The sequence below is a fragment of the Crotalus tigris genome, unplaced genomic scaffold (assembly GCF_016545835.1).
Source record: "Crotalus tigris isolate CLP2741 ecotype Arizona unplaced genomic scaffold, ASM1654583v1 scf7180000017549.6302385, whole genome shotgun sequence".
Taxonomy (NCBI): Eukaryota; Metazoa; Chordata; class Lepidosauria; order Squamata; family Viperidae; genus Crotalus; species Crotalus tigris.
The window spans coordinates 2,843,633-2,871,477 of NW_024096467.1; the positions used below are offsets into that span (position 1 = coordinate 2,843,633).

Consider the following 27,845-nt stretch of genomic DNA (forward strand, 5'->3'; position numbering starts at 1 on the left):
CTCTTGGTTACTAATAATGCAAATATCTTTTTTTTAAAAAAAGTAAAAGAAATAATGTGGTAGAAAAACAAAGGATTTAGGTGAGACCATTTCTTATTTAAGATGTTGTGAATGAGGGAAGCCCAGAGATGGCCCAACACATTTTGTCCTCTAAGCTGGAGCAGAGAAGGAAGCTTATCCTCCTACCAACACCCATCCCACTCTGAGCAATGAATAACCAAACCAACCAATTATATTTCCATGTGAGGTGAAAAGCCATAAACCTCTCCCTCATTCCTGACAGGAAAAGAAGATATAATAAACAACCAGCCAAAATAAACCATGCACCCAGGCCACCCAGAACTTAACCATTTGGGATTCTGGCCCCATTTATTTCTATTTATTTATCATTCCCAAGTCTTTCCTGCTCTGTTTCCAACAACTCAGAACTAATATTGGTAACTGCATGGTTTTCCTTGAACCCAGCTCTGCTGTTACAGTCTATACAAGAATATCCGTGTATTTGTCTAGGCAGAAATAATGAAGGAATTTACCACTAATGAAGGTGAATATATGTGTCCTAGGATAATCTAGATCAGTGGTTCTTCCTTTTTGAACAAATCGTCCCCTTGAGCCAATGAGGAAGTTGTCATCGCTCCCCACCCCCAACATAACCTCTTAATCACAACATAGGAAATAATTCTTCAATTTATGCAAACACTTTTTTTGTTTTTTTTTTAAATTGTCATCAGGACATATCGATGCAAATAATTTATTTCCAGTCTTTTTCCCATATCTCCCATATTCTGGCCAATGGCGTGCCACTGTATGGGTAGAGGCTGCTGCGCAATGCGCATGAAGATAAGCAATGCGTCTTCACATATGTACGTCATTCTGTACTGATGCTAGCTGGAGGAACATTTAAAAACACAACTCAACCCACTAATAGCGAGCGATCTGATGTTTTTGTACGACAGATATACAGCGATTCACTATACGAAAAAGTCTCAAAAGTGTCCCCAAAACTTCTCGCTCCATCGCCCCCAAATCGCCCCCTTTTCGTCCCTTCGCCCCCGCATCACCCCTTTTCATTCCATTGCCCCCCTAAAAAATGAAATTGCCCCCTGGGGGGCAATATCGCCCAGGTTAAGAACCACTGATCTAGATTGGTCACCGGGATCAGGGGTTTAGTCTTCCGAGCTTTTGGACTCTTGCTGGAGCCCATCTTCAGGAAACTTCTCTCTTGAAGATGGGTTTACCACTGTTTTAGCTGGATTGCATTTGTTTATTTTTCCTTCCTAGTGGTCCCTCCTCTAAGAAGTAACCAGGTTTGGCTGGGATTAGTTTATGCTGTCCCCTGCTGACAGGCAGGCCCATGGGAAGGAGCCAGGAGGGGCACTCCAGGTGGGTCTGGGATTACTGGAGGGAAGATGGCTGGTTAGAGGGCACACCAAGATGTAGAAATCTGCTTCTTTTTTTAAAAAAAAAACAAAAACAAAAACTTGAGGCAGATCTATGGATGACTGCAGATGGACGTAGCTGTGCAGTGTTACTATTAAACAGTTGGCTTCCTATGAAGCAGCAACTCCTGGTTACATTGTGAGTACTTGGTGTTCTGGGAACTGGGTGTCCCGCTTGTAAATATTTCATAACCTGAGTTAGGCACTGATGTTACCTAGCTGGGTCCTGAAACTTCTGCAGGCAAAGCACCAAGGATTTCACAGTTCAACCATGAGCTACAGATTCGCTTCTATCGGAACTCCTGGTTATAGCCATATCATCAATTATATAGTTATGGTTAAATAACACTGTTGGAAAAAAAGTCTTCATCAGGATCCATTCCAAGCTGGGAATAGTCAAAATGGAGACTGCTTTAGAAAGAAGGTTGTAGTTTATTGAAGAGGAGAGCCAGACAGAAAGATGGCTCTGGAAAAGCTGACCACATGTAGTAGTGAGTGGGCTTTTATACCTTCTTGGGCTTTTGTTTGGAGTTGTTCCTGTGGCATGAACTTTGACCTGAGCCTGAGTGTGCCTTTCTGGTATTCTGATGGTGTTGGGTTAATCCTATTATGTCCCAAAGGTCATAATCTGCTTCCCTGGGGCTGGAGCTGATGACTGTTGGGGGTTTTTTTGGGTGTGAGGGATTGTTGATTCTAGAGATCTTTCTAATCCTAGCTTCCTGACTCCAGTCTTTCTGACAAGATTATCACATCTGCATTTCTGCAGACCTGGTTTCTGTCAGGGGCAGAGAGACTTGGAGGTGGGGTTGGTTTCTGCCTTTAAAATCCTTTAAATAAATATATTCTGCCTTTTTAATATTTCCCAAAATATTTCTTTCTCTGGATTCTTCTCACAACACCATATCGTTAAATAGCACCATATAACCAGATATAACTGAAGAAGCTTCTTGGAAGAGAAGCGAAACATCTTCAAGGAAAAAACAAAACAACGTCCAGTTGCATTTTGAAAAAAGCATCTTTGGGACACCCATGACTGAGAATCTCCGTATGGTTATAGCCATAACTCCAGCCCACCTTCTCCCATTGTAAAGCAAACCAACGAGGGGCGGCATGGGCAGAAGGAAAGGGTCTGTCTGCTTTTCAACATTACGGCGGGACGGAACCTTCGCTCGCTCCTGCTTCCCCCCCCCCCGCCGAACCAGTCTGTCAGAAGTAAGTCTTCATCTTGATTCATCCAAGCCGCGGATAAATAAGTCAGGGCAAAAAATTTGTTAGGTGGAAAAGAAATTTATAGTGTCCAATATTCTGTGCCAATCATTTTCAAATGTTGGATGTCACTTTTAGCTTCCAGTCAGGTTTACATACCTCCCAAAATTCTTCACAGCCATGGTTTTTCTTAGTACATGACCACTGGCTGCCCATTTTCAAGGGTTGTTTCCTGCCTTAGCTCTTAGTTCAGTGAATCCAGGTTTGTAATGTCCAATTGAGATTAGCCAGTATGCCAGACTATAGAGCAAAAATAAGCCTGGGGAACTTTACTAAAAGTAGGTGGAGGGGATAGACTCAATATGATTCTGAATGGTGTGTGTGTGCATATGCAGCTATTTCTACAAAACAGGCAATACAAACATTCTGGATAAATTTTCCCTCCCACAAGATCGAAGTCCGAGGTGTTCAGTACTTGTTCTGCCAACTATTCCCAAATGCCATCTCTCCATTAAAACATTCAACTGGCTTGTTACAATACAAATGGGGCAAGGAAGAAAAGTTTACAATGAGTTTCCACCCTCCCCCACAGTCTAATTTTCTCTTCTGAGGCTTCACATGGCACCAGTGGCTCCAGGACTCTTTCCTTCTGCAGCTCTCACAGGCACCTGGGGAATGGTAGGACTTGGGAAGATGTTCCACTCAGATTGCATGGTGGCTTTTTAGTGGATGGCTGGATTCAAAACCCAATTCCACGGCTCAAATGGATGGAGGCAGCATCTGTGTGTTCTGCTTCCAAAGGTTTGGGGGAGGATTGCAGGGCTGAAAGATACAAGAACAAGGTCTCCCCCCCTTTCTGGGTGGACTTTCCCGGGAGAGGCAGACAAAAGGTATGGAGAACAAAGGGCAAGAAAAGAATTGGAAGGGGGCATAGCTTGCAGGCAGTTTGAAAAGGCATCAATATTGCAGTGGTCAAAGAAACAGGCAAACAAAATCTGCCTTTAACATTTATTCTAAAATAGATCACATTATTTTAGAGATTGGAAAATGCTTATTTGTTTCAGAAAAGTTTCATAGTAGCTTCACCAATTAGTGATAGAATAAGAAAAGTAACTTAAGAAAATTATTTCCCCAAACAAGCAGACTTGAACTTCAAAAAGTTCTTGTAGATAGACACACATTTTTCAGGAAAAGGATAGATAGATAAAACCCATTTAGAACACAAATTCACTTACAACATATTGCAGAATGATTTTCCAGAGCTTGGGGCAGGATCCAGCAGGCAGAACATCCCCTCCTCACTCCAAAGAGGAAATATCTTGGCAAATACAAGGAGGACTGGAGGAATATTTAAACAAGGGACAGTGAGTTAATTGATACAGAATATCCCTGTCCCTGGCAATCAAAAATTACAGGGTTAGCAGTGCAAGTAACATAGATGTGTGTGGACAAGAATATCAACCTTGCTACCAAGCAAAATCAAGCTTTTAATAGTGAGTGTCACACAAAGTGGACTAACGCATAGGTGTTAGTCATAAAGAATGAGGGCAAATATGATATAGTTGTCATTATAGAAACATGGTGGGATAAAACCCACAAATAGAACACTCAGCTAGAGGGATTTCAATTGTTTAAAAGAAACAGACCAAATAAAAGAGGAGGCAGAGCTTCTCTCTATATAGGAAATAACTACATATCTACAGAATTAGGGCACAACAATGATGGAAACTGTCTTGCATGCATTTGGATCAGTATAAAAGGGGAAAAAATGACATTGTCATAGGTGTATACTATAGGCCACCCAATCATACAAGGGAAATAGAACTTTTTGCTAGTCAGCTAACTAAGGTACATAGGAAACACATGACAATAGAAAGTCAAACTAGAGTCTTGGACTTTAAGAGAGCTAATTTCAATAAACTTGAGAGGGCTTGGGAGGGATTCCAGGATGAGAATCTTCAAGGGGAAACAACTCAAGAAGCTTGGGAATTTTTTTTTTAAATACCCCAGTCTAGCACACTACCAACAAAGAAGAAAAATAATAGCTCTCAAGAGAAACCAACATGGCTGCATAAACAACTCTCTAATAAATTGACACATAAGGACCAGTATAAAAAGTGGAAAGAGAGGCACATAATTACAGCAGAATATTAGCAAATAGTCTGAGCCTGCAAAGATGAGGTGAAGAAAGCTAAGGCTCAAAATGAACTAAGGCTTGTGACCACAGTCAAAAATACTAAAAAAGCAAACAGTCCAACTTATCAAAAACAGTACCATAAAAAAATAGATTAGAAGCACAAGTTAAGTTAGGCAAGAATATGGTGAGCAAGCACTTATCCAGCCTAGAAGAGTTCAAGTCACCAAGACCAGATGGATTACACCCCAAAGTTCTCAAGGAACTGGCAGATGTGATCTCAGAACGACTGAACTATATTTTTCAAAGTTCCCTGAAGCACTAGGGAACTACCAGAGGACTGGAAAAGAGCTGATGTAGTTCCCCTCTTCAAAAATAAAAATAAAAATAGATCTAGGAAACAACAGACCTATCAGCCTGACCTCAATTCCTGGGAAGATTCTGGAAAAGATAATCAAACAAGAATCTGCGAACACTTAGAGGCAAACAAAACATAGGTTCGTCAAAAATAGATCATGCTAAACACATCTTACTGCATTCTTTGACCCAGTTACAAAATTAGTGGACTAGAGGAATGCTGTGGATATAATTTTCAACATGGCGACTGCTTTGGGAAGAAGGTTACAGTTTATTGAAGAAGCAGAAAGATGGTCCTTGCAAGAAAGAGCAGAGGAGAAGAAAGAGAGGTTGAGCACATGGGCAGTAGGTTTTTATACCCCCTCTAGCCTTTTGTTTGGAAAGGCTATTTGTTTGGAAAGGCTATAGTTTCCTGTTCCTGTGGCATGAACCTTGAGGCTATTTCTGAGTGCTTTTCTAGGCCTTGATATCTGTGGTTTAATCCTATTATCATATCCTCCTTCCCAGGTGATGGGGCTCCTAGAGTTTGGGTGGGACATGCAGATTTTCTTTGTCTTGTTGAGTGCTCTGGCTTCAACTTTCTGATGGTTTTACATCTGCATTTGTATGGGGCTAGCTCAGTGGTTCTCAACCTGTGGGTCGCAACCCTTTTGGGGATCACACGAGCCTTTCACAGGGGTCGCCTAAGACCATCGGAAAAAACATATTTCCGATGGTCTTAGGCAGGGCTTGTCAACCGCCTTCTCTCCCTCCCCCCCTCTGCTCCACCTCACTTGTTTGTGGAAAATATGCTGCTCAGCGGCAGTCTGCATGAACTCTACCAAATGTGCCCTGCAAGGGGTGCATGAAGAGCACAGCCGCAGAGCAAGGCCCCACCCTCCCCAGAGACTCATTGTGCAGCAACCGGATTGACTTCTTCTCATGTATGCAGGTCAGTGAAGGGGAGGCTGCCGCAGCACCCAACTCCTGCACCCGTCAGTTGGCAACCCCCGAACTTGCGCTTGTCAGCCGGGAGGTCTGGCGATGTCCGCCGGTCTCCTTTGCCACCCCGCCCGTCCTCGTCTCCTCCTCCGCCTGTTCATGTTGAGCCCGCTGGGGCTTGACAGGGAGAGAGGGAGGGAAGGAGGAAGGGACTCCTCTTCTCCTAAGCTTCAAAGCATGATCGGCTTCCCAAGGGCGCCACAATCCTCACAAAAGCAGGGGGGAGAAGCAAAGGGGGCGAGAAAGCTTGTGGCGGACTCGAAGAGCACCTGTCAGCACCCAGGGAAGGGGTGGAGAAAAGGAGCCCCCTTTGGGAGGAAACTGCCACCTTCTTCTCCTTGGCTTTGCGCTCTTCTGTTCCTCGCCAGCCGGGCTGCCAAGCCTCTGCTGGCTGGAAGTTACTTTCCTTCCCTCCCTCTTGGTCTCTTCCTCCTTCTCTCCCTCTCTCATTGTCCCTTCCTTCCTTCCTTCCTTCCTTCCTTCCTTCCTTCCTTCCTTCCTTCCTTCCTTCCTTCCTTTCCTTCGCCTCCCTCTTTGTCCCTCCTTTCCTCCCTCTCCCTTTTGTCCCTTCTTTCCTTCCTTCCTTCCTTTCCCCTCCCTCTTTGTCCCTCCTTCCCTCCTTTTTTCCCCTTGTCCCTTCCGTCCTTCTTTCCTTCCCTCTTGTCCAGGATCGGGGCAAGCCTCTACAGCTGATCTGCGCTTCTGCAGCTGTAGCTGCTCTCCTTGGCTCCTGCCCAGCAAACTTGTTTGAGCTTTGCTAGAAAACATGCTGCTTACTAATTTAGCAGAAGCGCGAATCAGTTGTAGCCCAGCGCTGATCCTGGAGCTTCTGCTAACTTAGCAAGCAGCATGTCTTTTGGCGAAGCTGAGCAAGTGAGCTGGGCAGAGTTCTCCTCTGTCTCTGCCTGTGCACAGGCAGGTTTGCCGGCAGCAAAGCCCCCAGCCACGCTGGAAGCCTATCCCCCTCCCCTTGTCCCTTCCTGGGCACGGAGGGGGGGGAGGAAGGAAGGGACAAAGAGGGAGGGAAGTAAGGAACAATGAGAGGGAAGGAAGGAAGGAACAATGGAAGGGAGGGAAGGAAGGAAGGGACAAAGAGGGAAGGAAGGAAGGAAGGAAGGAAGGAAGGAAGGAGGGACAAGGGAAGAGAGGGAGGGAAGGAGGAAGAGACTAAGAAGGAGGTGAAGGAAAGGAAAGAAAGAAGGAAGGAAGGGACAATGGGAGAGAAGCAGGGAAGGAGGAAGAGACTAAGGGAGGGGAAGGAAAGGAAGGAAAGAAGTAAGGAAGGGACAATGGGAGAGGGAGGGAAGGAAGAAGAGATTAAGAAGGAGGTGAAGGAAAGAAGGAAGGAAGGAAGGGACAATGGGAGAGAGGGAGGGAAGCAGGAAGAGACTAAGGGAGGGGAAGGAAAGGAAGGAAAGAAGGAAGGAAGGGACAATGGGAGAGGGTGGGAAGGAGGAAGAGACTAAGAAGAAGGTGAAGGAAAGAAGGAAGGGACAATGGGAGAGAGGGAGGGAAGGAGGAAGAGACTAAGGGAGGTGAAGGAAAGGAAGAAAAGGAAGGGACAAGGGGAGGGAAGGAAGGCAGGCACCCACCCCAGTCCCATCCCAGAGACCCACAGATTCCCCCCCACAGGCACTCTGCAACCTGAGTGATCAGCTGGCCACACCCCCTGGCCATTGATCACGTGACCCTGGGACACTGTGAATGTCATAAGTATGAATCAGTTGTCAAGCATCCAAATGTAAATCATATGACCCTGGGGATGCTGCAACAATCATAAGTGTGAAAAATGATCATAATTTGCTTTTTCAGTGCTGTTGTAACTTCTAACAGTCACTAAATGAATTGTTGTAAGTCGAGGACTACCTATACTTTCCCATTTTTTCCTCTTTTTTTTGGTCAAGTTTTTGATACCCCCCCCCCTGACAGCTGGATGGGGGGGTTGGGGGTCACCACAACATGAGGAACTGTATTAAAGGGTCTCGGCATTAGGAAGGTTGAGAACCACTGGGCTAGCTCTTGCTTGGGGCACAGAGATAGATTTGGGGCCAGGTTTGGTTTCTGCTTTTCAAAAAATACTTTTAAAAATCCTTTTGGTGAAAAATATATTTTCCTGCCCTTTTTAGTATTTCCTTTTCTGGCCTACCTTCCTTCAAGTCCTACCCACCGAACCTCTCCCACCGCCGCCCTGGGGAGTGGCCGGTCACGCGGGAGGGAGGCAAGCGGCGCGTTCTCCTCTGGCTGCAAGCGGGAAAGAGAGGGAGAGGGAGGGAGAGAGGAGAGGCGGCGGTGATTCCCTGGGGAGCCCTGCAGAGCGCCTCTGAGTCTTCTCTGAGCGGCTGCCGCTTCCGTCGATCGCCAGCCTGGGCTCTATGTAAGCTTCCTCCCCCCCCCACCCCCTTTAGCTCAGAGTTAGCAGCAGCGCGCAACAAGTTGCTTAGGGAGATGTAAGCACCTCGTCTTATCTCCAGACTGAACTCAGCGTAAGACAGGTGAGTTCCCACTTCGTGCGGTTTAATTAGCTGCCGGGCAGGTAGAAATTGATTCGATTTTTTTTTTTTTTACACAGCCCCCGAGTTAATCAAGTGACTCTGGGCGGCTGGATTCAGCTCTCGGGTTGAGGAAAGAAGTTTTGATCGCCCTTCCCCCCTTTCGGGTTATTATATTATACTTGGCCTTTGGAAGGAGAGAGTCTGGTGGGCGCTTACAGGGCAGAAACGGCGACATCCCGAGAAATCCGACGGGCATCTGAGAGATCCCAAAACGCATAAGAAGTAACCACAATCGGGGGGGATTCGGTAGCACCTTTTTCCAGTTATGCTAACATGGCTCTCTCCTATCAAACATAGGTGCCTACCAAACATAGGTGCAAGTTGGCCGAGATAATATGACAATCTCATGCCACAGTTGTCCTTGCTTTTTTTTTTTTTTTTTTTTTAATTTCCCCGGCCCCCTTGTCTTAATCTTATCTGAGAACCCACTCGGTCCAATCCTATTTCGCTTTTCAAAATTAGCCAGGATCGGCTCAGTGCTGCCCCTTAGCTGTGCAGCTGTGATTTAGGAAAGACGGCCGCAGGGCAAAAACAATATTATGGCTTGACTTTCTGTGAAACGCTTCTAGATACCATCTGGAAAAGAGCTATGTTGTTTGATTTGCACGGTTTCAGATAAATAATGCAGGTCTTCTGCATTTTTTTAAAAATACCATTTCTGTGTAGAAAATAATGCTGTTGAAAGCAAGGCCAGGATCTTTTCCTTTGACATCTAACTTCTTAGATGTCAAAAATTATTTTGCACAAATAATCATTATTGTAAATCATACTAATTCTCATCTACAAATGGATTGCACTGCTTTCAGATACAAGCTGACCACCTATTGACTATAATTCCATTGCAACTAGTGTGTTGAGTATACAGTGTGAATAAGTTTGGTTAATAATGGTGTAAGCCTTAGTATCACTGAAAAAAATCCTGCTTTTGTTATCCAAATAAGACTGTGTTTGTGCAACACTGGGTACTTGATTATAAACCAGTTAAATGTATTATAGTCAAGCATCCCTCCAAATCCATCTTAACTCATGAGTTTAGAATTCACTGTGTTGTGTGAACCCTTCAAAAATGTGGCTGATTGAATAAACCATGGTTTAGATTAACACTGCTACGGCTAACTATTTGTAACCATAGGTTTTAGTAAAATACATGTAAAAATTACAGTGATCACATCAGTTCAATACATCCCCTCTAATATTAACAGTACTTTATTATTATATTATATTAATATATTGTATTGTATTGTATTATATTATTAACACCATTATCAGGGTTGCTTTCATATCTTCCTTGCAGCCATTGCATACAATGCAACTTGTTTTGTTAGCTGTTTGTCTTCAGAGAACAAAAAATAGTTTTTTTTTTCTTCTGAACTGGATTGATTAATTTGATTAGCAAGAGTGTAAATAATAAATCTAGACTCGAGTTTCTGATAAAGTTTGCAGTGTAATAAGTAGTGATATAAATAGTAGTAATAGTAGTGTAACTCTAATGTCCCTAGAGCAAAGCCACTGAAAATAGATACATCTATTTTATCTTAACAAGAGACTAGCATTTCCTTCTTCCTTTTACCCAAACTGAATTAACCTTTGTAACATACCTGCAGAATTTGTTTTCTCTCTCTTATGTGTTCTGGCCCAAAATAAAAGGATTTGTTTCACACAGATACAATCAAAATATGGGGGAAATCCTAGAAAAATTATATAAGTGTTTCCTAATAGATCTTTTGTGGCAAGTATTTTAAAAATATTTTAATTTATAGCCAACCTCCATCCTTTTGGAAAGTACATTCATATGCTTTTAGCTGTGCATTTAAAGTTTGCTTTCAATGCAGAAATTGTAAATGTAATTTTGGCAAATGTCGTCTATAAATGTATGTCATCTTCTATAAATGTATCATTAGCATCTAAACCATGATACTAATCTCTGTTTAAGGAGAATGAACCCATGCTGAACCGTATGTGAATAGTACAACTTTGTTAACTTTCTCTATTTTAGTACTTCAGGAGAGTTGCTTCTCAATATATTTGAACTCTCCTATTTTAAGAATTTAGATGAATAAAGTTGGAACGATGTTCTCTGCACTCATGTTTTTTTAGTACTATAACTTATAATAAGTTGTAACTTTGAAGGAATTGTATTAATGTTCCACTGTGTAGTATATAGAATTCTATATCTGTTTTTATAGAATTTTGGTTAGTATTATTTCTTTGCTTCTGCTGTGCTTAAGTAGAAGTGCACGCCAAATAAATAAAACTCACTCTCCTTGCTAAAAATGGAGAAAGACATCACAAAATTAACCTTGCTACAAATGGCCCAGTTCATATTCTGGTGTAAGTTTGGATAATTTTCATGGTGGAGATAAGAGCCCTTCCTTCATCATGTAATAATAATATTTTCCTGGACAAGAAATTAATGGTTTGATTACCATCGAGGAAATTGAGATAGTAATTAAAGAATTAAAATTAGGTAAAGCACCGGGTACGGATGGATTGACGTCTATTTATTACAAAACCTTGGTAGAAGAGTTGAAACAACCTTCAAGGGAACTTTTTAACAATATATTACAGGGTTCAGAGACTCCCATGTCATGGGGCAGAGCTTTCATATCTTTGATTCCAAAAGAAGATCAAGATCTCACTTTACCAAAGAATTATAGACCCATATCTCTTTTGAATGTAGATTATAAGATTTTTTCGAAAATTCTAGCTAATAGACTTATGAGGGTGTTAAATCAATTAATACATAAGGATCAAACGGGTTTTATAACTGGAAGGTATATGAAGAATAATGTTAGACAAATTATTAATTTAATAGAATACTTGGATAAAAACAACCAAGTTTCTGCAAGATTGATATTTTTAGATGCTGAAAAAGCCTTTGATCAATTAAATTGGCAATTTATGTTAAGATTAATTGAGGAAATGAATTTTGGAGAAAATTTTTTACAAGCTCTTCGTGTTATTTATCAAAAACAAACGGCACAACTTATAGTTAATGGAGGTTTGTCAGAGGTGTTTTCAATTGAGAAGGGGACTAGACAGGGTTGTCCATTGTCACCATTGCTGTTTGTTTTAACTTTGGAAATTTTGTTGATCAAAATTCGGGAATCACAGAAAATAAAAGGAATAGAAGTTAATAAAAAAGAATATAAATTAAGGGCTTTTGCAGACATTTGGTTGTTACTTTATCCCAACCAACTCATTCTGTAATGGAGTTGCTACAATTGATATATCAGTATGGACAAGTTTCGGGTTTTAAAATTAATAATAATAAGACTAAAATATTGCCTAAAAACATGACCAATTTGGATAAGGAGACTTTAGTTAGGTTGACAGATTTTGAGGTTGTTAATAAGGTAAAATATTTGGGGGTTATTTTATCTGCCTCCAATGCAAAATTGTATAAAAATAATTATGAAAGGCTGTGGGTTAAAATACAAAAGGATTTGGAAAATTGGAAGAAGCTGCAATTATCCCTACTGGGGAGAATTGCAGTGATTAAAATGAATATTTTGCCAAAGTTTCTCTTTTTATTTCAAATGATGCCTATTTTAAAGAATGAGGTCAACTTAAATGAATGGCAGAAAGGTATCAATAAATTTATCTGGGCAGGCAAAAAATCAAGAGTAAAACTTAAAATTACACAAGATATTCGTGAGAGAGGTGGACTCAAGTTACCGAACCTGAAATTGTATTATGATGCTGTGGTGTTAACATTAATTAGTGATTGGGTTAATTTAACTAATGTAGGTGTACTCCTTTTGGAGGGATGGGATTTACTTTTTGGATGGCATGCCTATTTAATTTTTAATAAAAAGGTTGATAGGGTTTTTAAGTCTCATATTTTAAGAACTTCCTTACTTTGGGTTTGGAAGAAATATTATGGAAGTGACTCTAGAATTCCATTATGGGCTATCCCATGGCATGCGATAGAAGGGATAAGGAGAGGAGTTAAGATGGATAGTATCTCTTATACACAATTACTTAAATGGGATGGTAAAAATTGGCAATTAAAATCTATGGAAGATTTAATACAAGAAAACATCACTTATTCATGGTTTCAGTATAGACAATTATTGGAAAGGTGGAAGATAGATTGCAAGGTGGGTTTGCTCAGAGAGGATGAGAATTTGTTAAAACAAATAAAAGATCAAAGACGAACCCATATTAAAAGAATTTATGGGGTCTTAGTGGAATTGGATTCAGAAGCAGAACTAGTTAAAGATTGTATGGTTAAATGGGCACAAAATTTTGATGAATTGGTTCCATTAGATACTTGGGAGATTATTTGGGTGAGGAATGTCAAATTTACACAAGCCCAAAATTTACGGGAAAACTTTTATAAAATGTTTTACAGATGGCACCTTGATCCACAAAAAATGTCTCGTATGTATTCAAACTTGCAGCCTAAATGTTGGAGATGTGGTTGCTTGGACGCCACATATTATCATATTTGGTGGTTATGCAAAAACATAAAAGCTTTTTGGATTAAGATATGGTGGAATATTCAAAGAATTTTTAAAAGAAGGATAAAATTTACTCCACAATTGTTTTTGTTGGGTATTGTTTCCGATTGTGATAGTAAAGAAACTATATTAATGTTAAATCTAATTACAGCGGCTAGGTTGTTAAAGTAGGGCAATGTTGGAAGAAGGAATCTTTGCCTACTTTGCAAGAATGGTTTCTTAAAGTTTCTTATTTAGCGGAAATGGCAAAGATTTCGGCTTTCTTGAAAGATCAATCGCAAGAGAAGTACCTTTTGGTATGGAAAAGATGGATAAATTTTATACAATACAAGTATGATATAAAAATATTATTTAGCTTTTGAATAATTTATATTTAAAGTTTAAGATATTCTTTAGATATATTTTTTTTCTTTTTCTAATTTTTTTTTTTTCTTTCTTCTTCTTTTTCTTGTTTCTTTTCTTTTTCTGTTTTTTAAATATTGGTGTTAAAGTATTTTATGATTTGTTTAATTATTGTAACCAAATTTGTATATGGTTTATTTGTGTTTAAAATTTTTTCTTCTAAATTTTAATTAAGCCTGTATTCAGCTCTGGGAAGGTTGGGGGAGGGTTGGGGTGGGTTGGGAGGGTTCGGGGAAGGGAACTTTTTTGTAAAATTTTAAAAATTTTCAATAAAAAATAATAATATTTTCCTGGCAAAAAAATATAATTTGACTTTGTGCTGCTATAGTAAGATACTCTTCATGGAGATAATAAAGATAAATATTGAGAAAACTGGAAGGTTGGAATTTATTTTCAATAAATGAGATTTCTGGTCTAAAGTGAAATGAGAATAAAACCAATCTTTGCCAAAAGAGAGATCTGGAGATTGGAGAATTATTTACCTTGAAATATTGTATTGTTTATATCAGTGGTGGCAAACCTTTTAGAGACTGAGTGCCCAAAGTGCAACCCAAAACCTACTTATGCAGTGCCGGGTGGGTGTGGCCACTGAGTGGGCAGGGCTACCGAGCAGTCAGCTCCTGCTCACTCGCTATCCACTTCGACTCATGCTTGCTGTCTGCAGCAAATGCTGCTGCTGCCGAAAGTTGCTCCTTTTATAGCCTCTCACCTATTCCCAGACTGCGCATGCGTGGAGAGCTGCGCATGCACGGAGAGGAGGAGGGACCAGCTCGGCCCAGCAGTGGCTCGCATGCCACCAGAGACGGCTCCGCATGCTGCCTGTGGCATGCGTGCCATAGGCTCGCCACCATGGGTTTATATCTTACTCCATTAATTTCCTTCAGCCAAAGTTGCATTGCTTAACATGTCAACACACCCACACACATCATGATTTAATGAACTCATCCTGTTTCTTTCTTCCTTTGCAACCCTAATACAGGTAGTCCTTGACTTCCAACCACAATTTAGCCCAAAATTTCTAATTGTTGAGATATTTGTTAAGTAACTTATCACAGTTGTTAAGTGAATTGTACTGCAGGTGTTAAATTAGTAACACAATTGTTAAGTGTATCTGGCTTCCCCATTGACTTTGCTTGTCAGGCAGTTGCAAAAGGTGATCACATGTCCCTGGGCTCTGAAACTGTCATAAATACAAGCCAGTTGCTAAGTGTCTGAATTTTGATCACATGACCAGGGGGATTCGGCAATGGTCGTAAATGTGAAAAACGATCATAAGTCACTTTTTTCAGTGCCGTTGTAACTTCGAACATGACCATGGGGATGCAACAATCATAAATGTAAAAAATGGTCATGTCATTTTTTTCAGTTCTGTTGACTGGTCATCAGAAGGTCACTGTTGTAAGTTGAGGACTACCTGTACAAGGAAATCTTGAAGATGCAATCTGCACAGCCCAATTTATAGCAACACTTTTTAAATAGTAGGTGATGATGCATTTGTTCCTTTATTAGAAAGCACATGTCCGCTCTCTTGGAAAAATAACTTGTTACCAAGATAAATACAAACTGCCAAAAACAGTGTTAGCAATTATGGTAATTGTAATTGTTTGCCACTGCAATTTACACCTTTTCTTTGTCTGAGTTGGCATTGGATACATCTGGGAATTTCTTTGCCTTACAAAATGAGCTACTGAAAATAATACACACCTCTAGTTAGCTTTCACAGTTATCTGCACATTACCTGTGCCCACATTTCCTCTATGACCCCTTTCTAAACTGCATGCGTTAGGAATTTAAATAAAAGTTTTAAAATATTAGGAGCTTAATAAAAGTTCATTTGAGGAAACACACCTGGCTGCTGCTAATTCCCTAGTGGTAGTCTTGTTTTGTTGCTTTAAATAAAGCATCTGCATTTGCACAGGTGCCCTGAACCTGCCTATTTACATTAATATAATGTTACTCAAGATATAGGATGTGTTCCTGTGAGATCAAAAGTTACGCATTTTCGCTTTGCTTGGCTGTCTTTACTCAATATGTCTAAACTGGTTATTGGATTAACCATTCCTGGGTTGGGATAATAGCTATACAGCAATATAGCAATAGCACTTAGACTTATATCCTGCTTCATAGTGCTTTACAGCACTCTCTGTGTGGTATACAATGTCAACATATTGCCACCAACAATCTGGGTACTCATTTTACTGATCTTGCAATGCTGGAAGGCTGAGTGATTTTTGAACCCGTCAGGATTGAACTCCAGACTGTGGGCAGAGTTAATTTGCAGTACTGCATTCTAATCACTGCACTGCCAGGGCTCTGGGACAATATATTCGATCAAATAAGCTCGATTCAGACAGCAAACGTAGCCATGAAAACCTAGCCAAGATTAATATCAAATACAGTTTGTTGTATGAATGGACTTTCTGTATTCTTATGTGATCTGGTGAAGTGCTTTTGTAGCAGTTGTTGGTGCCATCAAGTCATCATTGATACCTGCTGACTGCTAGCCAAGCCCGTGCAGCTTTCTTGATAAGGGTTTTTGGAAGACGTTTGCCATTGCCTCCTTTTTAGGGCTGAGAGAGAGCGATTGGTCCAAAGTCATTCAGATGGCTTCATGCCTAAGGTCGGGCTAGAACTCCTCGTCCCCCAGTTTCAAGCCTGGTGCCTTAACCATTATAGTATACCAGACTAGCTCTCTATAATCTTTCAGTGACAAGTGCTAAAGAGAAGTTTCCAAATTTACAACTAGCTTTTAGAACAGTGGTTCTCAACCTTTTTAATGCCACGACCCCCAACCGGTCGTAAGTCGAGGACTACTCAACCAGTCGTAAGTCGAGGACTACTCAACCGGTCGTAAGTCGAGGACTACTCAACTGGTGCAGCACCGTTTGCAGAATGGGACTTTTGGCGGGCTCAGCAGGGCAGAGACAACCTGGACAATTCCTATTGGCTTTTGAAAGCCAATAGAATTAGATTCTATTCAAGAGAGTCTATTCTATTGGCTTTCAAAAGCCAATAGAATAAAAGAGAGTAGCACAGCTAAGGAAAAGGGGAAAAAAGTGGCGGACTGCGTTGTTTGGCGACCCCCATGAAATGGTCGTTCGGCCCCAAATGGGGTCCCGACCCACAGGTTGAGAACCACTGTTTTAGAATGAAAGAACATAGTTCTGAAATAAAGTAAAGTAAGGCTGAATATGTAAGTATGTATAATGTAAGTTAATTCTTTTTGGCACATTCTTTGCATGTTCACATTTATTACTGTTGCATCATTTTCTTCCCAGCCTATAACCCAGTTACAAATGAGATGGTTAATGTTTAATATTTTATGATGCTGTATTTAAACTCTTGCATATCTTCTTATTTTTTAGATATAACTGAATATGTTTTTAAGTATGGCATATGATAAATACCTAGGTGGATGGTGTCTGTGTATTTGTGTGTGTGTGTGTGTGTGTAAGTATATTTTTTACACATGAAGAATTAAAACAATAAAGGTAAAGGTTTCCCCTATCCAGTTGCTTCCAACCAGGGCGAGGTGCTCATCTCCGTTTTTTGGGTGAGGGAGCCAGTATTGTCCAAAGTCATTTTCCATGGTCATATGTCCAGCATAATTATACACCAGTGGTTCTCAACCTGTGGGTCGGGACCCAATTTGGGGTCGAACGATCATTTCACGGGGGTCGCCAAACAACGCAGTCTGCCATTTTTTCCCCCTTTTCCTTAGCTGTGCTACTCCCTTTTATTCTATTGGCTTTTGAAAGCCAATAGAATAGACTCTCTTGAATAGAGTCTAATTCTATTGGCTTTCAAAAGCCAATAGGAATTGTCCAGGCTGTCTCTGCCCTGCTGAGCCCACCAAAAGTCCCATTCTGCAAACGGTGCTGCACCAGTTGAGTAGTCCTCAACTTACGACCGGTTGAGTAGTCCTTGACTTATGACCGGTTGGGGGGTCGCGGCATTAAAAAGGTTGAAAACCACTGCTATACACCGAACGCTGTTACCTTCCCACTGAAGTGGTACCTGTTTATCTACTTGCATTTGCATGCTTTTGTACTGCTAGGTAGGCAGCAGCTGGGGCAAGTAATGGGAGCTCACCACATCATGCAGCACTTGGGTCTCGAACCCGAACTGTCGGCTTTCCAGATGACAAGCTCAATGTCTTTAACCAATGAGCCATCGCACCCGTTATAGCAATTAATCTTTGAATAGAAAAACAATGGTTTCAGTGGTCACTGAATAATTTAGTTCAGTCTTCCCTATTAAAAATGTAAAATCAAATTGCCTTGCTTTAGTAGTAGTACTTCCTGTGCTTTCACAAATAATAATAATAATAATAATAATAATAATATAATAATAAGTAGTAGCAGTAGCAGTAGTAGTAGTAGTAGTTGGAAGGGACGTTAGAGGTCTTTTAGTCCAATCCCCCTGCTCAGGCAGGAAACCCTATACCATTTCAGACAAATGGTTGTCCAGTCTCTTCTGAAAAACCTGCAGTGATGGAACACCCACAACTTCCAATGTTGGAGTATTCACAGCTTCTGGAGACAAGTTGTTCCGCTGATTAATTGTTCTAACTGTCAGGAAATTTCTACTTAGTTCTAAGTTGTGTCTTGATTAATTTGCACCCATTACTTCTTGTCCTGCCTTCAGGTGCTTTGGAGTATAGCTTGATTCCCTCTTCTTTATGGCAACCCCTGAGATATTGGAAGACTTCTATCATGTCCCCCCTCATCCTTCTCTTCATTGAACTAGACACACCCAATTCCAGCAATCGTTCTTTATATGTTTTATCCCCCAGTCCCCTAATCATCTTTGTTGCTCTTCTCTGTACTCTTTCTAGAGCAGAGGTGTCAAACTGCCGGCCCGCGGGCTGGACACATCAGCGGAAGCTGTGCCCACCCCATTGCCGGCAATGGCAAAACCGTCCTGATACATTGCGTGACGTCACATGACGTCGCTAGTTTGACATGTCTGTACTAGAGTGTCAACATCTTTTTTACATTGTAGTGACCAAAATTAGATGTTGTATTCCAAGTATGGCCTAACCAAGGCATTATAAAGTGGTATTAACACTTCATGTGATCTTGATTCTATCCCTCTGTTAATGCAGCCTTGCACTGTGTTGGCAGCACAGATGTATAGAAGATGCATCCAAACAGAATTAGTAGAATTGATATTGAAATAATCTAAGGTTGAGGAGGCCTTTAGGTGGGAAGTATGCACACAATGCAGTGTGGTACTCAGCTTTCAGTGAGTACTGCCCAGCGTACTATGCCCCCCCCTCCCGTTTCTCAAAATTGCCATTGTTTCTCATGAAAACTGGGATCTCTGCTCTCTAGAAGCTTCCAGGAAATAAATAGATGGGACATTGAATGCCCAAATTATCGCTCAAAGAACCACAGCTGGGGATAACCTCTTCTTTCTGGTCCCTGTACATTGCACAGACAAGTTCAGATCAAAGAAAAATACAGTCAATAGAATCATATACAGTGCTTGCCCAGGACTTTGTGTAGCGTTAGGAAAAGAAAAGTGTGAGAAAGAAAGAGTCCATAGTATAGAAAGTTAGGATATTTCATCTTGTGGAGCGATACAAGTATATAGGGAGAATAGTGGGTGGATCAGTCTGGAAATAACACCTTAGGATCAAAGGTTATGTGAAGTCTCAAGGTTTATTTCTCCTTAGTTCCACATATAAAACCTATTACTCATTTATATGAGAAGCTATAGACCTGATAAGCTACAGAAAGTTTTCAGATATGCTGTTTTGGTATCTGATCCTATTTCTCTATCTTGGCCATCTGTATGCTGAAGAATTGGAAAGGAAAATGATCACCAGAGTGTGTGGTTGTAGGAAGCTGATTGTCCAATTATCTAAGGCTCTACCATGGCCATGGCAGTCGTCTTTGCCAAAATATATGCATTAAGATATATATAACTTTTGGAAATTTGGAAATTCTATTTTTTCCTGTATTAAACGAATTTTAAATGAATCTGCCAGTTTATTGTAATCGTCTTAATCTGTTTTGAAGTAACGCAATATGTACAAATTTGTTTTTTTTTTAAAAAAAATCTTGCCTTTACAACCAAATTATTTATCTAGATTTCTGAGTGGTATAATAAATTTCCGAACACCATCCTTAGCTCAGTGTTTCTACCTCTCACACATTGTAGATCTAATCTGATCTTATATATATAAAACCAACTTCCTGAAGTTTTTACAGCTCATTTGCACAGGCCAGAGGTGAATTGATAACAGAGAACATATACTCCAAGTAATAGTTGAAAGGCTTGCCATAATTGAAAATCTAATTTTAATTTTTAAATGGACTATGGTTAATTTTGTTTATAATAATAATAATAATATAATAAAGTTGGAAGGGACCGTGGAGGTCATCAAGTCCAACCCCCTACTTAGGCAGGTAACCCTATATTATTTTGGACAAATGGCTGTCCAGTTTCTTCTTAAAAACTTCCAGTGTTGGAGCATTCACTGCTTCTGGAGGCAGGTTGTTCCACTGGTTAATTGTTCTAACTGTTAGGAAGTTTCTCCTTAATTCTAAGTTGCTTCTCTCCTTGATTAGTTTCCATCCGTTGCTTCTTGTCCTGCCTTCAGGCGCTTTGGAAAATACCTTGACTCCCTCTTCTCTGTGGCAGCCCCTGAAATATTGGAACACTGCTATCATGTCCCCTCTCGTCCTTCTCTTCATTAAACTAGACATACCCAATTTCATCAAACTTTCCTTATATGTTTTAGCCTCCAGTCCCCTAATCATCTTTGTTGCTCTTCTCTATACTCTTTCTAGGGTCTCAACATCTTTTTTACATCGTGGTGACCAAAACTGGATGCAGTATTCCAAGTGTGGCCTTACCAAGGCATTGTAGAGTGGTATTAATACTTCGCGTGATCTTGATTCTATCCCTCTGTTAATGCAGCCTAGCACTGTGTTGGCTTTTTTGGCAGCTGCAGCACACTGCTGGCTCATATTTAAATGATTGTCCACTAGGTCTCCAAGATCTCTCTCACAGTTACTACTATTGAGCAAGGTACCCCCTATACTATACCTGTACATTTGGTTTTTCTTGCCTAAATGTAGAACCTTACTTTTTTCACCATTGAATTTCATTTTGTTAGATAGTGGCCAGTTTTCAAGTCTGTCCAGATCCTCCTGTATCCTAAGCCTGTCTTCTGGAGTGTTGGCTATTTCTGCCAGCTTGGTGTCGTCTGCAAATTTGATGAGTTCCCCATCTATCCCCTCGTCCAAATCATTGATGAAGATGTTGAAGAGCACTGGGCCCAGAACACAGCCCTGGGGCACCCCACTACACACTTCCCTCCATGTAGATGTGGTTCATTGAGGACCACAAGCTGAGTACGGCGGGTCAACCAGCTAAGGATTCATCTGGTGGTGATGCTGTCTAACCCGCATTTTTCTATCTTATCAAGTAGTAGGTTGTGATCTACTTTGTCAAATGTCTTACTGAAGTCCAAGTAAATTATATCCACAGCATTCCTCTGGTCCACTAATTTTGTCACTTGGTCAAAGAATGTAATAAGATTTGTCTGGCATGATCTGTTTTTGACAAACCTGTGTTGGCTTTTAGTAATGACAAGCTTGCTGCTGCTAGTTTCGGGCTTATTTTAATTTCTATTAATTTCACTCTGTGCGTGTCTTTACAATGAAGATGAAATTAATTTAGATTTTATTGGCTCGTCATGACATCAGCAGGCCCAGAATGTTCTCCAGGGGATTTTAATTCACTCTGTCAGGCAAGATTTCTAAACTTCAAAATTTGAAAGGGAAGAGAGAGATAGAATAAACTCTTGTGTTCTTTGTCTGATTTGATAGAACCATATGCATTGTTTAAATTTCTCCTTGGTAGGAGGATCAAATTAAATAATTTTACTGTGGTCTGACCAGCCTTTAGTAGAAAAAGAGCTATACAGGGAGTCCTTGACTTACAACTATTTGTTTAGTGACTGTTTGAAGTTACACAACACTGAAAAAAGTGACTTATGACTGTTTTTCACCCTTACGACCATTTCAACATCCCCATTGTCATGTGATCAAAATTTGGATGCGTGGCAACTGGCTCATATTTATGACAGTTGCAATGTCTGGGGCATGTGATCATGTATGCGATCTTCTGACAAGCAAAGTCAATGGAGAAGCCAAATTCACGTAACAACCATGTTGCTAACTTAACTGTGGTAGTGATTCACTTAACAAGTGTGGCAAGAAAGGTTGTAAAATGGGGCAAAATGCACTTAAACTTAGCAACATAAATTTGGGCTCAGCTGTGATTGTAAGTCAAGGACTTACCTGTAGTTCATTTTTTCTTAAAATGGAACTATTACTCTAGAACACTGCATAAATGTAAAAGTGAAATTTTCAAAAAATTGCGTGTAGTTATTAAGGCACCAGACTAGAAACTGAGGGATTGTGAGTTCTTGGCTTGCCTTAGGCACAAAACTAGCTGGGTGACCTTGGGCCAGTCTATTTCTTTGTGAGTTGACAGTGCTTGCAGAGAATTGACAGCCAGTCTTAATTTGTTTTCCTGGCCAACAGTTACTGTCAACCAGTCATTGCCAACAAGGATACCTTGTCCCATATAGTTTTGCACCCAAAATATTTTCTTTCTTTCTTTCTTTCTTTCTTTCTTTCTTTCTTTCTTTCTTTCTTTCTTTCTTTCTTTCTTTCTTCTTTCCTTCCTTCCTTTCTCTTTTCTCTTTCTTTCTTTCTTTCTTTCTTTCTTTCTTTCTTTCTTTCTTTCTTTCTTTCTTTTTTTCCTTCCTTCCTTTCTCTTTTTTCTTTCTTTCTTTCTTTCTTTCTTTCTTTCTTTCTTTCTTTCTTTCTTTCTTTCTTTCTTTCTTTCTTTCTTTCTTCCTTTCTCTTTTCTCTTTTCTCTTTCTTTCTCTTCTTTCTTTCTTTCTTTTTTCTTTCCCTCCCTCCCTCCCTCCCTCCCTCCCTCCCTCTTTCTTTTCCTTTCCTTTCCTTTCCTTTCCTTTCCTTTTTTAAAAAAATCCTCCTTAATAACAAGATTTTGAGGTAGTGCAGTGGTTAGAATGCAGGATTGCAACTTCAAACCTGACAGGGTCAAGGTTGACTCAGCCTTCCATCCTTCTAAGGCTGGTAAAATGGGGACCAAGATTATTGGGGGTAATAGGCTGATGTTGTAAACCACCAAGAGAGTGCTGTAAACTTTGTAAAGCACTGTAAAGAGGTATATAAGTCTAAGTTGCTATATTGCTATTTCTGTGGTGGCCATCCACCAATCCTGATCTGTATTTAGAAATTTTGATCACATGACTATAGAATGCTGCAATGGTCATAAGTGATAAGTCACTTTTTTAGTGCCGTTGTAATTTCAGATGGACACTAAATGAATGGTTGTTAGTTGAGGACCACCTATATTTGAGAAGAAGGGTTAAGACAGCTCCAGTTTAATTGGGGAGTTTGTAACCCCAAAAAAGGAACTGGAAACAAGCATCTATGTGGGTCTGTTAAGGGAAAGAATCATATCAGGAAAACAGCACAGATGCCTCGAAGGACACACTCCAGCCTCAAAACAAGCATCGCATCAGGACTGTAGTCTTTAGACAGCAAGAGAAAACTTCAATTCTTGAGAGGCAAAGCTGGGACTTGGGGGAAGGAAAGAGTCCAATTAGCATCTGGAAAGTACAAGCAGGCCTAAATACGAAACCCACTGCACACACAATCCAACTCCAGAAAGAGGACTGTGTTAGTGAGTAGGGAGGGGGGAGACCAGCCCTTTCACAAGTCTATGGTGAAAAGGGATTTCATGTCCAAATGGACTGAATTCAATACAAAGCTGGAGACTTGGGGAGGGGGGGGGGAGATTTAAAGATGAAATAGTTAAAATAATAAAAATGTAGTGTTAACCTAAAAATGCATTAAAACAACATAGAGAGATGCCTAGCTTAAAGAAGAATAGAAATAGAATAGTAGGAAATTTACAGTATTATTTATTTTATTTATTGTAAGGCACATTCACATCATATTTCAGAAAAAAAGAAACACAGGTAAAATACAAAACATAGAATACCTAATTTGAAATCTTAATAAGAAGATTACAAACATATATCATGCGTTGCAAATATATTTTTTTCATTCGTTGCAGCCAGAAAATCGGCAAAATGATAGCAGAACAAGATATGAGTTTAGTGTTGCAAAACTGAACGGTTTTGTGTGAGTAAAACAAATTTTTTTATTTGTGGTTTGTACCATTTTAAGAAAAACCCTAATCATCAGATTTGGGCTATACATGTTACCTGCTTTTTTTAGTCTGTATTAAAGAGATCTTTAAACTAACACATTTCATATAGTGTTTCTTTTGACCTGGAGAATTAAAAACTTGCTTTACAAAATGTGTAAGTCGCTTTGAGTAAAAAGTAATGATATAGCTGAGTGCACAGGATTAAGCACTGATCACAAATATCTGATGTTAATTCTATTTGATGCAGTGGCACTATTTTTGTGGCAACAAGTTAAACAAAATGGTTTTTGTGTTTGGATGTTGTAGGTAGGAATTTGACTGCAGCCCAAGCTTTTTAAGCTGAGTCATAACATTTTAAAGGGTAACAGTGTGGATCAGAATAGGAACAAAAAAAAGGAGGGGGTAATAATAGATACACTGATTCTAGAATAGTAAAATGCAACTGTCTGATGGGGACTAGCTCTTTCTACGGATAAAGGCTGCATTATTCCAGAATTAATGCTCATTTCTGCTGACTGCACAGTCTGTCTGACTGAATAAATAAAGCTGCATCTATCCTAATGAACACTTTCTTTCAATATTGGCTGTGTTGTAGGAACTACATCACAATATATTTTAATTGTACACTGTAGTGCCACCTAGTTAATAGGTCCAGCTGATCTTTCTTATGGGAAGATTATGATTCAGTTCAAAATAATAGATTTGCAACAACACAAATCACAAAAATGCAACAATCCAATCTTGACAATGAAAGAAATTACTTCTTGGATCAAGCTACTGTCTATTTAATCCAGCACCCCTGCATTTGTTCTTAATTTTGGATGTTTGCAAATTATACTGGTTAAGAATATGGACAATCTGTGCTGGTTGATAACTCTTGACCAATCTATTCTTCAAGAATATAAACATAACATATAGACTACTAATTGCAATGGAAATGGGATTACAGGTGGTCCTCGAGTTAGGATCACAATTGGGACCTTAATTTCCTGATGGTAACTTCTCCATTTTTACTGCGTGCATTTTGGCGGCCTTGTTTAGAATGATCCGCTGGGTAAGGGGGACTCAGAGATTTGTCTGCAAGGCTATGCTGAAGAATTTTCACAGTATCTGTTGGACAAAGTAGTTCCAATTTGTGCTCAGTTAAATGCCAACATTGGTGCAGATCCTGTGGAGATGCCTTGGCCACAGTCTTGCCCTGTTATCTGGGAATGATGTTCCTCATTTGAGCTAGAAACTGGGAAAGTAGTCCTACCTTAGGTACAAAGCCAGCTGGGTGAACTTGGGCCAGTCAATTTTTCTCTGCTGTAGGAAGAAGGCAAGGGCAAACCACTTCTGAAAAATCTTGACAAAAGAACTGCAGCACTTGTCAAGGTAATCACCAGACGTCAACACTGACTCAAAGGCAACAAGCAAACAAAAAAACCCAAAGCCTGATACATTCTATTGTGATCTTGTTTCTATTTATGTTTAATTTTTTTTAGTGGTTTATGAAAAATATTTTAATTCTTGGTTTTATCACATTTGTAGATGGGTAGCCATATAAATTAGATAGATGATAGATATATACACAGACAGACGATGATAGATAGATAGACAGGCAGACAGACAGACAGACAGATATGTAGGTAGATTGGTAGGGCAAAAGGGAGGATAGGTAGATAGGTAAACTCACTCTTTGGAAAGGTTCGTTTTTTCAGAATCTAAGATTAATAATATCTTGTCTTGATGTTTTAGGTATGACCTGTTACTGGAAACAGCTGTCAACATTGCCAGTTATGGCTGCAGTCATCAATTCATCGTTTTTGAATTTTAAAGATGGTCATATTGACCTGCCTTCTGAAGCTAATGAAGCGTTGCTGCTTATCATGCTGGGGAAAGTATTTCTCAATCTCTTTCTATTGCAAGTCAGAAAACCCAGTCACCATCAGAGTTTTATGAGCTACTTCTGCATTTCACTAGCTATCTTTGACTTGATACTTCTGGGAATGATGTTCCTCATTTTCTGTAATCGGAATGCTTTGATTGGGGAGATTAGGTTTACTGAGTATCACATCTGTCTTTTGCCTCAGATCACCGCCTTTGTCTATGGAATTTTACATTACCCAGTTTCTTTGATAGCTGGTTTGGATTATTGCATTACAATAACCCACACTTCCAAATATCAGAATAAATGTTGGAAATCACTGTACATAGTTGCTGTGTTACTCACATGGATTTCTGTGCTTGGTTATGTTCTGAATCTTCAGAGCAGTTCTTTATGGCCAAACCTAAATAATGACAATTATGGACATCAATGTCCTTTCTACATTAGCAGCCAAACTTACTGGCTCTCGCTTGGTATGTTGTCCATAATATGCTTGGTTCTTGTTTTCTGTTGGTCAGAAATTATAAATATGATGCAATCCACTCAGTTTATTTCCTTTGATAGAGACATTGTTCTGCTGTTTCCTTATGAACTTGAGGGCTGCGCCAGAGATCGTTCAAAACATCTTTTGTCAAGACTTCTGATCAGCTTTATGGGCACTTGGACACCATTTAGTATGCTCCAAATGCTCATTGTGTTACTTAATGCTGAGATTCCTGCCCACATTGAGATGAATGTCCCCTGGCTTTGTTTTGTCAACAGCTTTCTTATTGGGATTGCATGTTGGGTGAGATGCCAAGACATTGAGTTCACTGAAGACTCTTGGGATGTGGATCCATTTGTCAGCTGGAAATTTTGCTTTACACCTTCCAGCTTTCAAAACACTGATAAAGCTGTAAAGCTGGACAATGAAATCATAATCTGTTAATGAGCTATTATATGATAATATAGACTGGATTGCAATCAATGGAGAAGGCTGCAAGTTAAGTTTACGAACTACAGGAGAGGAAGAAAATCAAATGAGATATTGGTTGAAAATCTTCTCAAGTTCTGCGTGTATAGGAACATGGCAATATAAAAGAATACTACACTGTTTTCCAAGTTGAATTTCCAGTATGGGTTGTTATTTTAAAATAAAGTAATGAAGTATTTACTATGTTGCTATTGATTGATGGATTATGTGCCATCAAGTAATTTTTGACTCCTAGCAATTACAGATAGATTTTCTTCATGGACCATGTGGTTATAATTAACATTAACGAAGGATGTAACCCAACAAGTATCAAATTCTTATTTGAGAATGATTACCTCACAAGGTTGCTATTATACAAAAAAAATGGAGATCCCTATATAAGCTAGGAAGGAAGAAGAAAAGAAGGTAAGTAGGTTTGGGGTATCCTGTATTTTCAATATAAGATGACTTAAATGAGTTGGTCATTTTGTCAATCAGAATTGGTTCATTTATTTTGAATTTATTAGCCACCCAACTCCAATGAAGTCCTTCAAAGAATAAAACTAAATGATAACAAACTTAAAAAGCAGCTTCCATTAATTAAAAAAGGACAGGCATCTTCTTTGCAAATACTTATCAGACATTAATTCATCTTTGCTGCTGCTTGCGTTGCAAAAAGGCACATAGTGGCCCAGGAATTCTGGGAGTTAAAATTCACAGGTCATAAAGTTGCCATAGTTGCCCACTTCTGCAATAAACCCATGTTCTGAAATAGTCCAACTACCAGTTCACAGACATCCCATAGCCATGAATTGTTAGACAGTAGGTGGCTAAAAATATTGTTCCAAGCACCCATATTGCAGGTAATTACTATATTTGTTCCTCTCACTGGCAGGTGACACTGGATGGCAGAAGAAACTGAGCTAGAGGAGTACCCCAAATATTTTTTTTAACTTGTCTCGTATAAACACAAAAACGACAGCACCAATCTTTGGCCTCATTACTATACATTTTGGTAGCCATTTCCTATGCTTTATGGGCTGATGGATAAAATTTAACACCTTTACCTGTCTAGGCCATAGCCACAAATGGATAAATATAGTCCTTGACTTACAACCATTCCTTTAGGAACCATTTGAAGTTACAACGCCACTGAAAAAAGTGACTTCTGACCATTTTTCACACGACCGTTGCAGCATCCCATGGTCACGTGATCAAAATTCAGATGCTTGGCGTGGCATGTATTTATGATGGTT

At 39.8% G+C, this 27,845-nt stretch overlaps 1 protein-coding gene and 1 long non-coding RNA gene across 5 annotated transcripts; one reads left to right on the plus strand and one right to left on the minus strand.

Annotated features, from left to right (window-relative positions):
- Positions 1 to 3,421: 3,421 nt before the first annotated feature.
- Positions 3,422 to 8,398, minus strand: LOC120305610. Its single transcript, XR_005556074.1, has 3 exons — positions 8,264 to 8,398; positions 3,881 to 3,983; positions 3,422 to 3,467 (listed from the first exon to the last, which is right to left on the minus strand). It is a non-coding gene; the product is annotated as an uncharacterized LOC120305610 (long non-coding RNA).
- Positions 8,349 to 27,175, plus strand: GPR160 (G protein-coupled receptor 160). Of its 4 annotated transcripts, none has more exons than XM_039337705.1 (3): positions 8,349 to 8,491; positions 23,675 to 23,742; positions 25,508 to 27,175. In XM_039337705.1, the coding sequence occupies exon 3, from the start codon at positions 25,510 to 25,512 to the stop codon at positions 26,563 to 26,565; it is 1,056 nt and encodes a 351-aa protein (XP_039193639.1). In that variant the 5' UTR covers positions 8,349 to 8,491; positions 23,675 to 23,742; positions 25,508 to 25,509; the 3' UTR covers positions 26,566 to 27,175. The 4 variants fall into 4 exon arrangements, with proteins under 4 accessions (XP_039193639.1, XP_039193649.1, XP_039193629.1 ...); XM_039337695.1 differs by having other exon boundaries at positions 8,393 to 8,609; XM_039337715.1 differs by lacking the exon at positions 23,675 to 23,742 and having other exon boundaries at positions 8,365 to 8,491.
- Positions 27,176 to 27,845: the final 670 nt, after the last annotated feature.

What these genes read in the sequence shown, in the direction of transcription:
- GPR160 (XM_039337705.1), top strand. Translation starts at nt 25,510, where the DNA reads ATGACCTGTTACTGGAAACAGCTGTCAACATTGCCAGTTATGGCTGCA.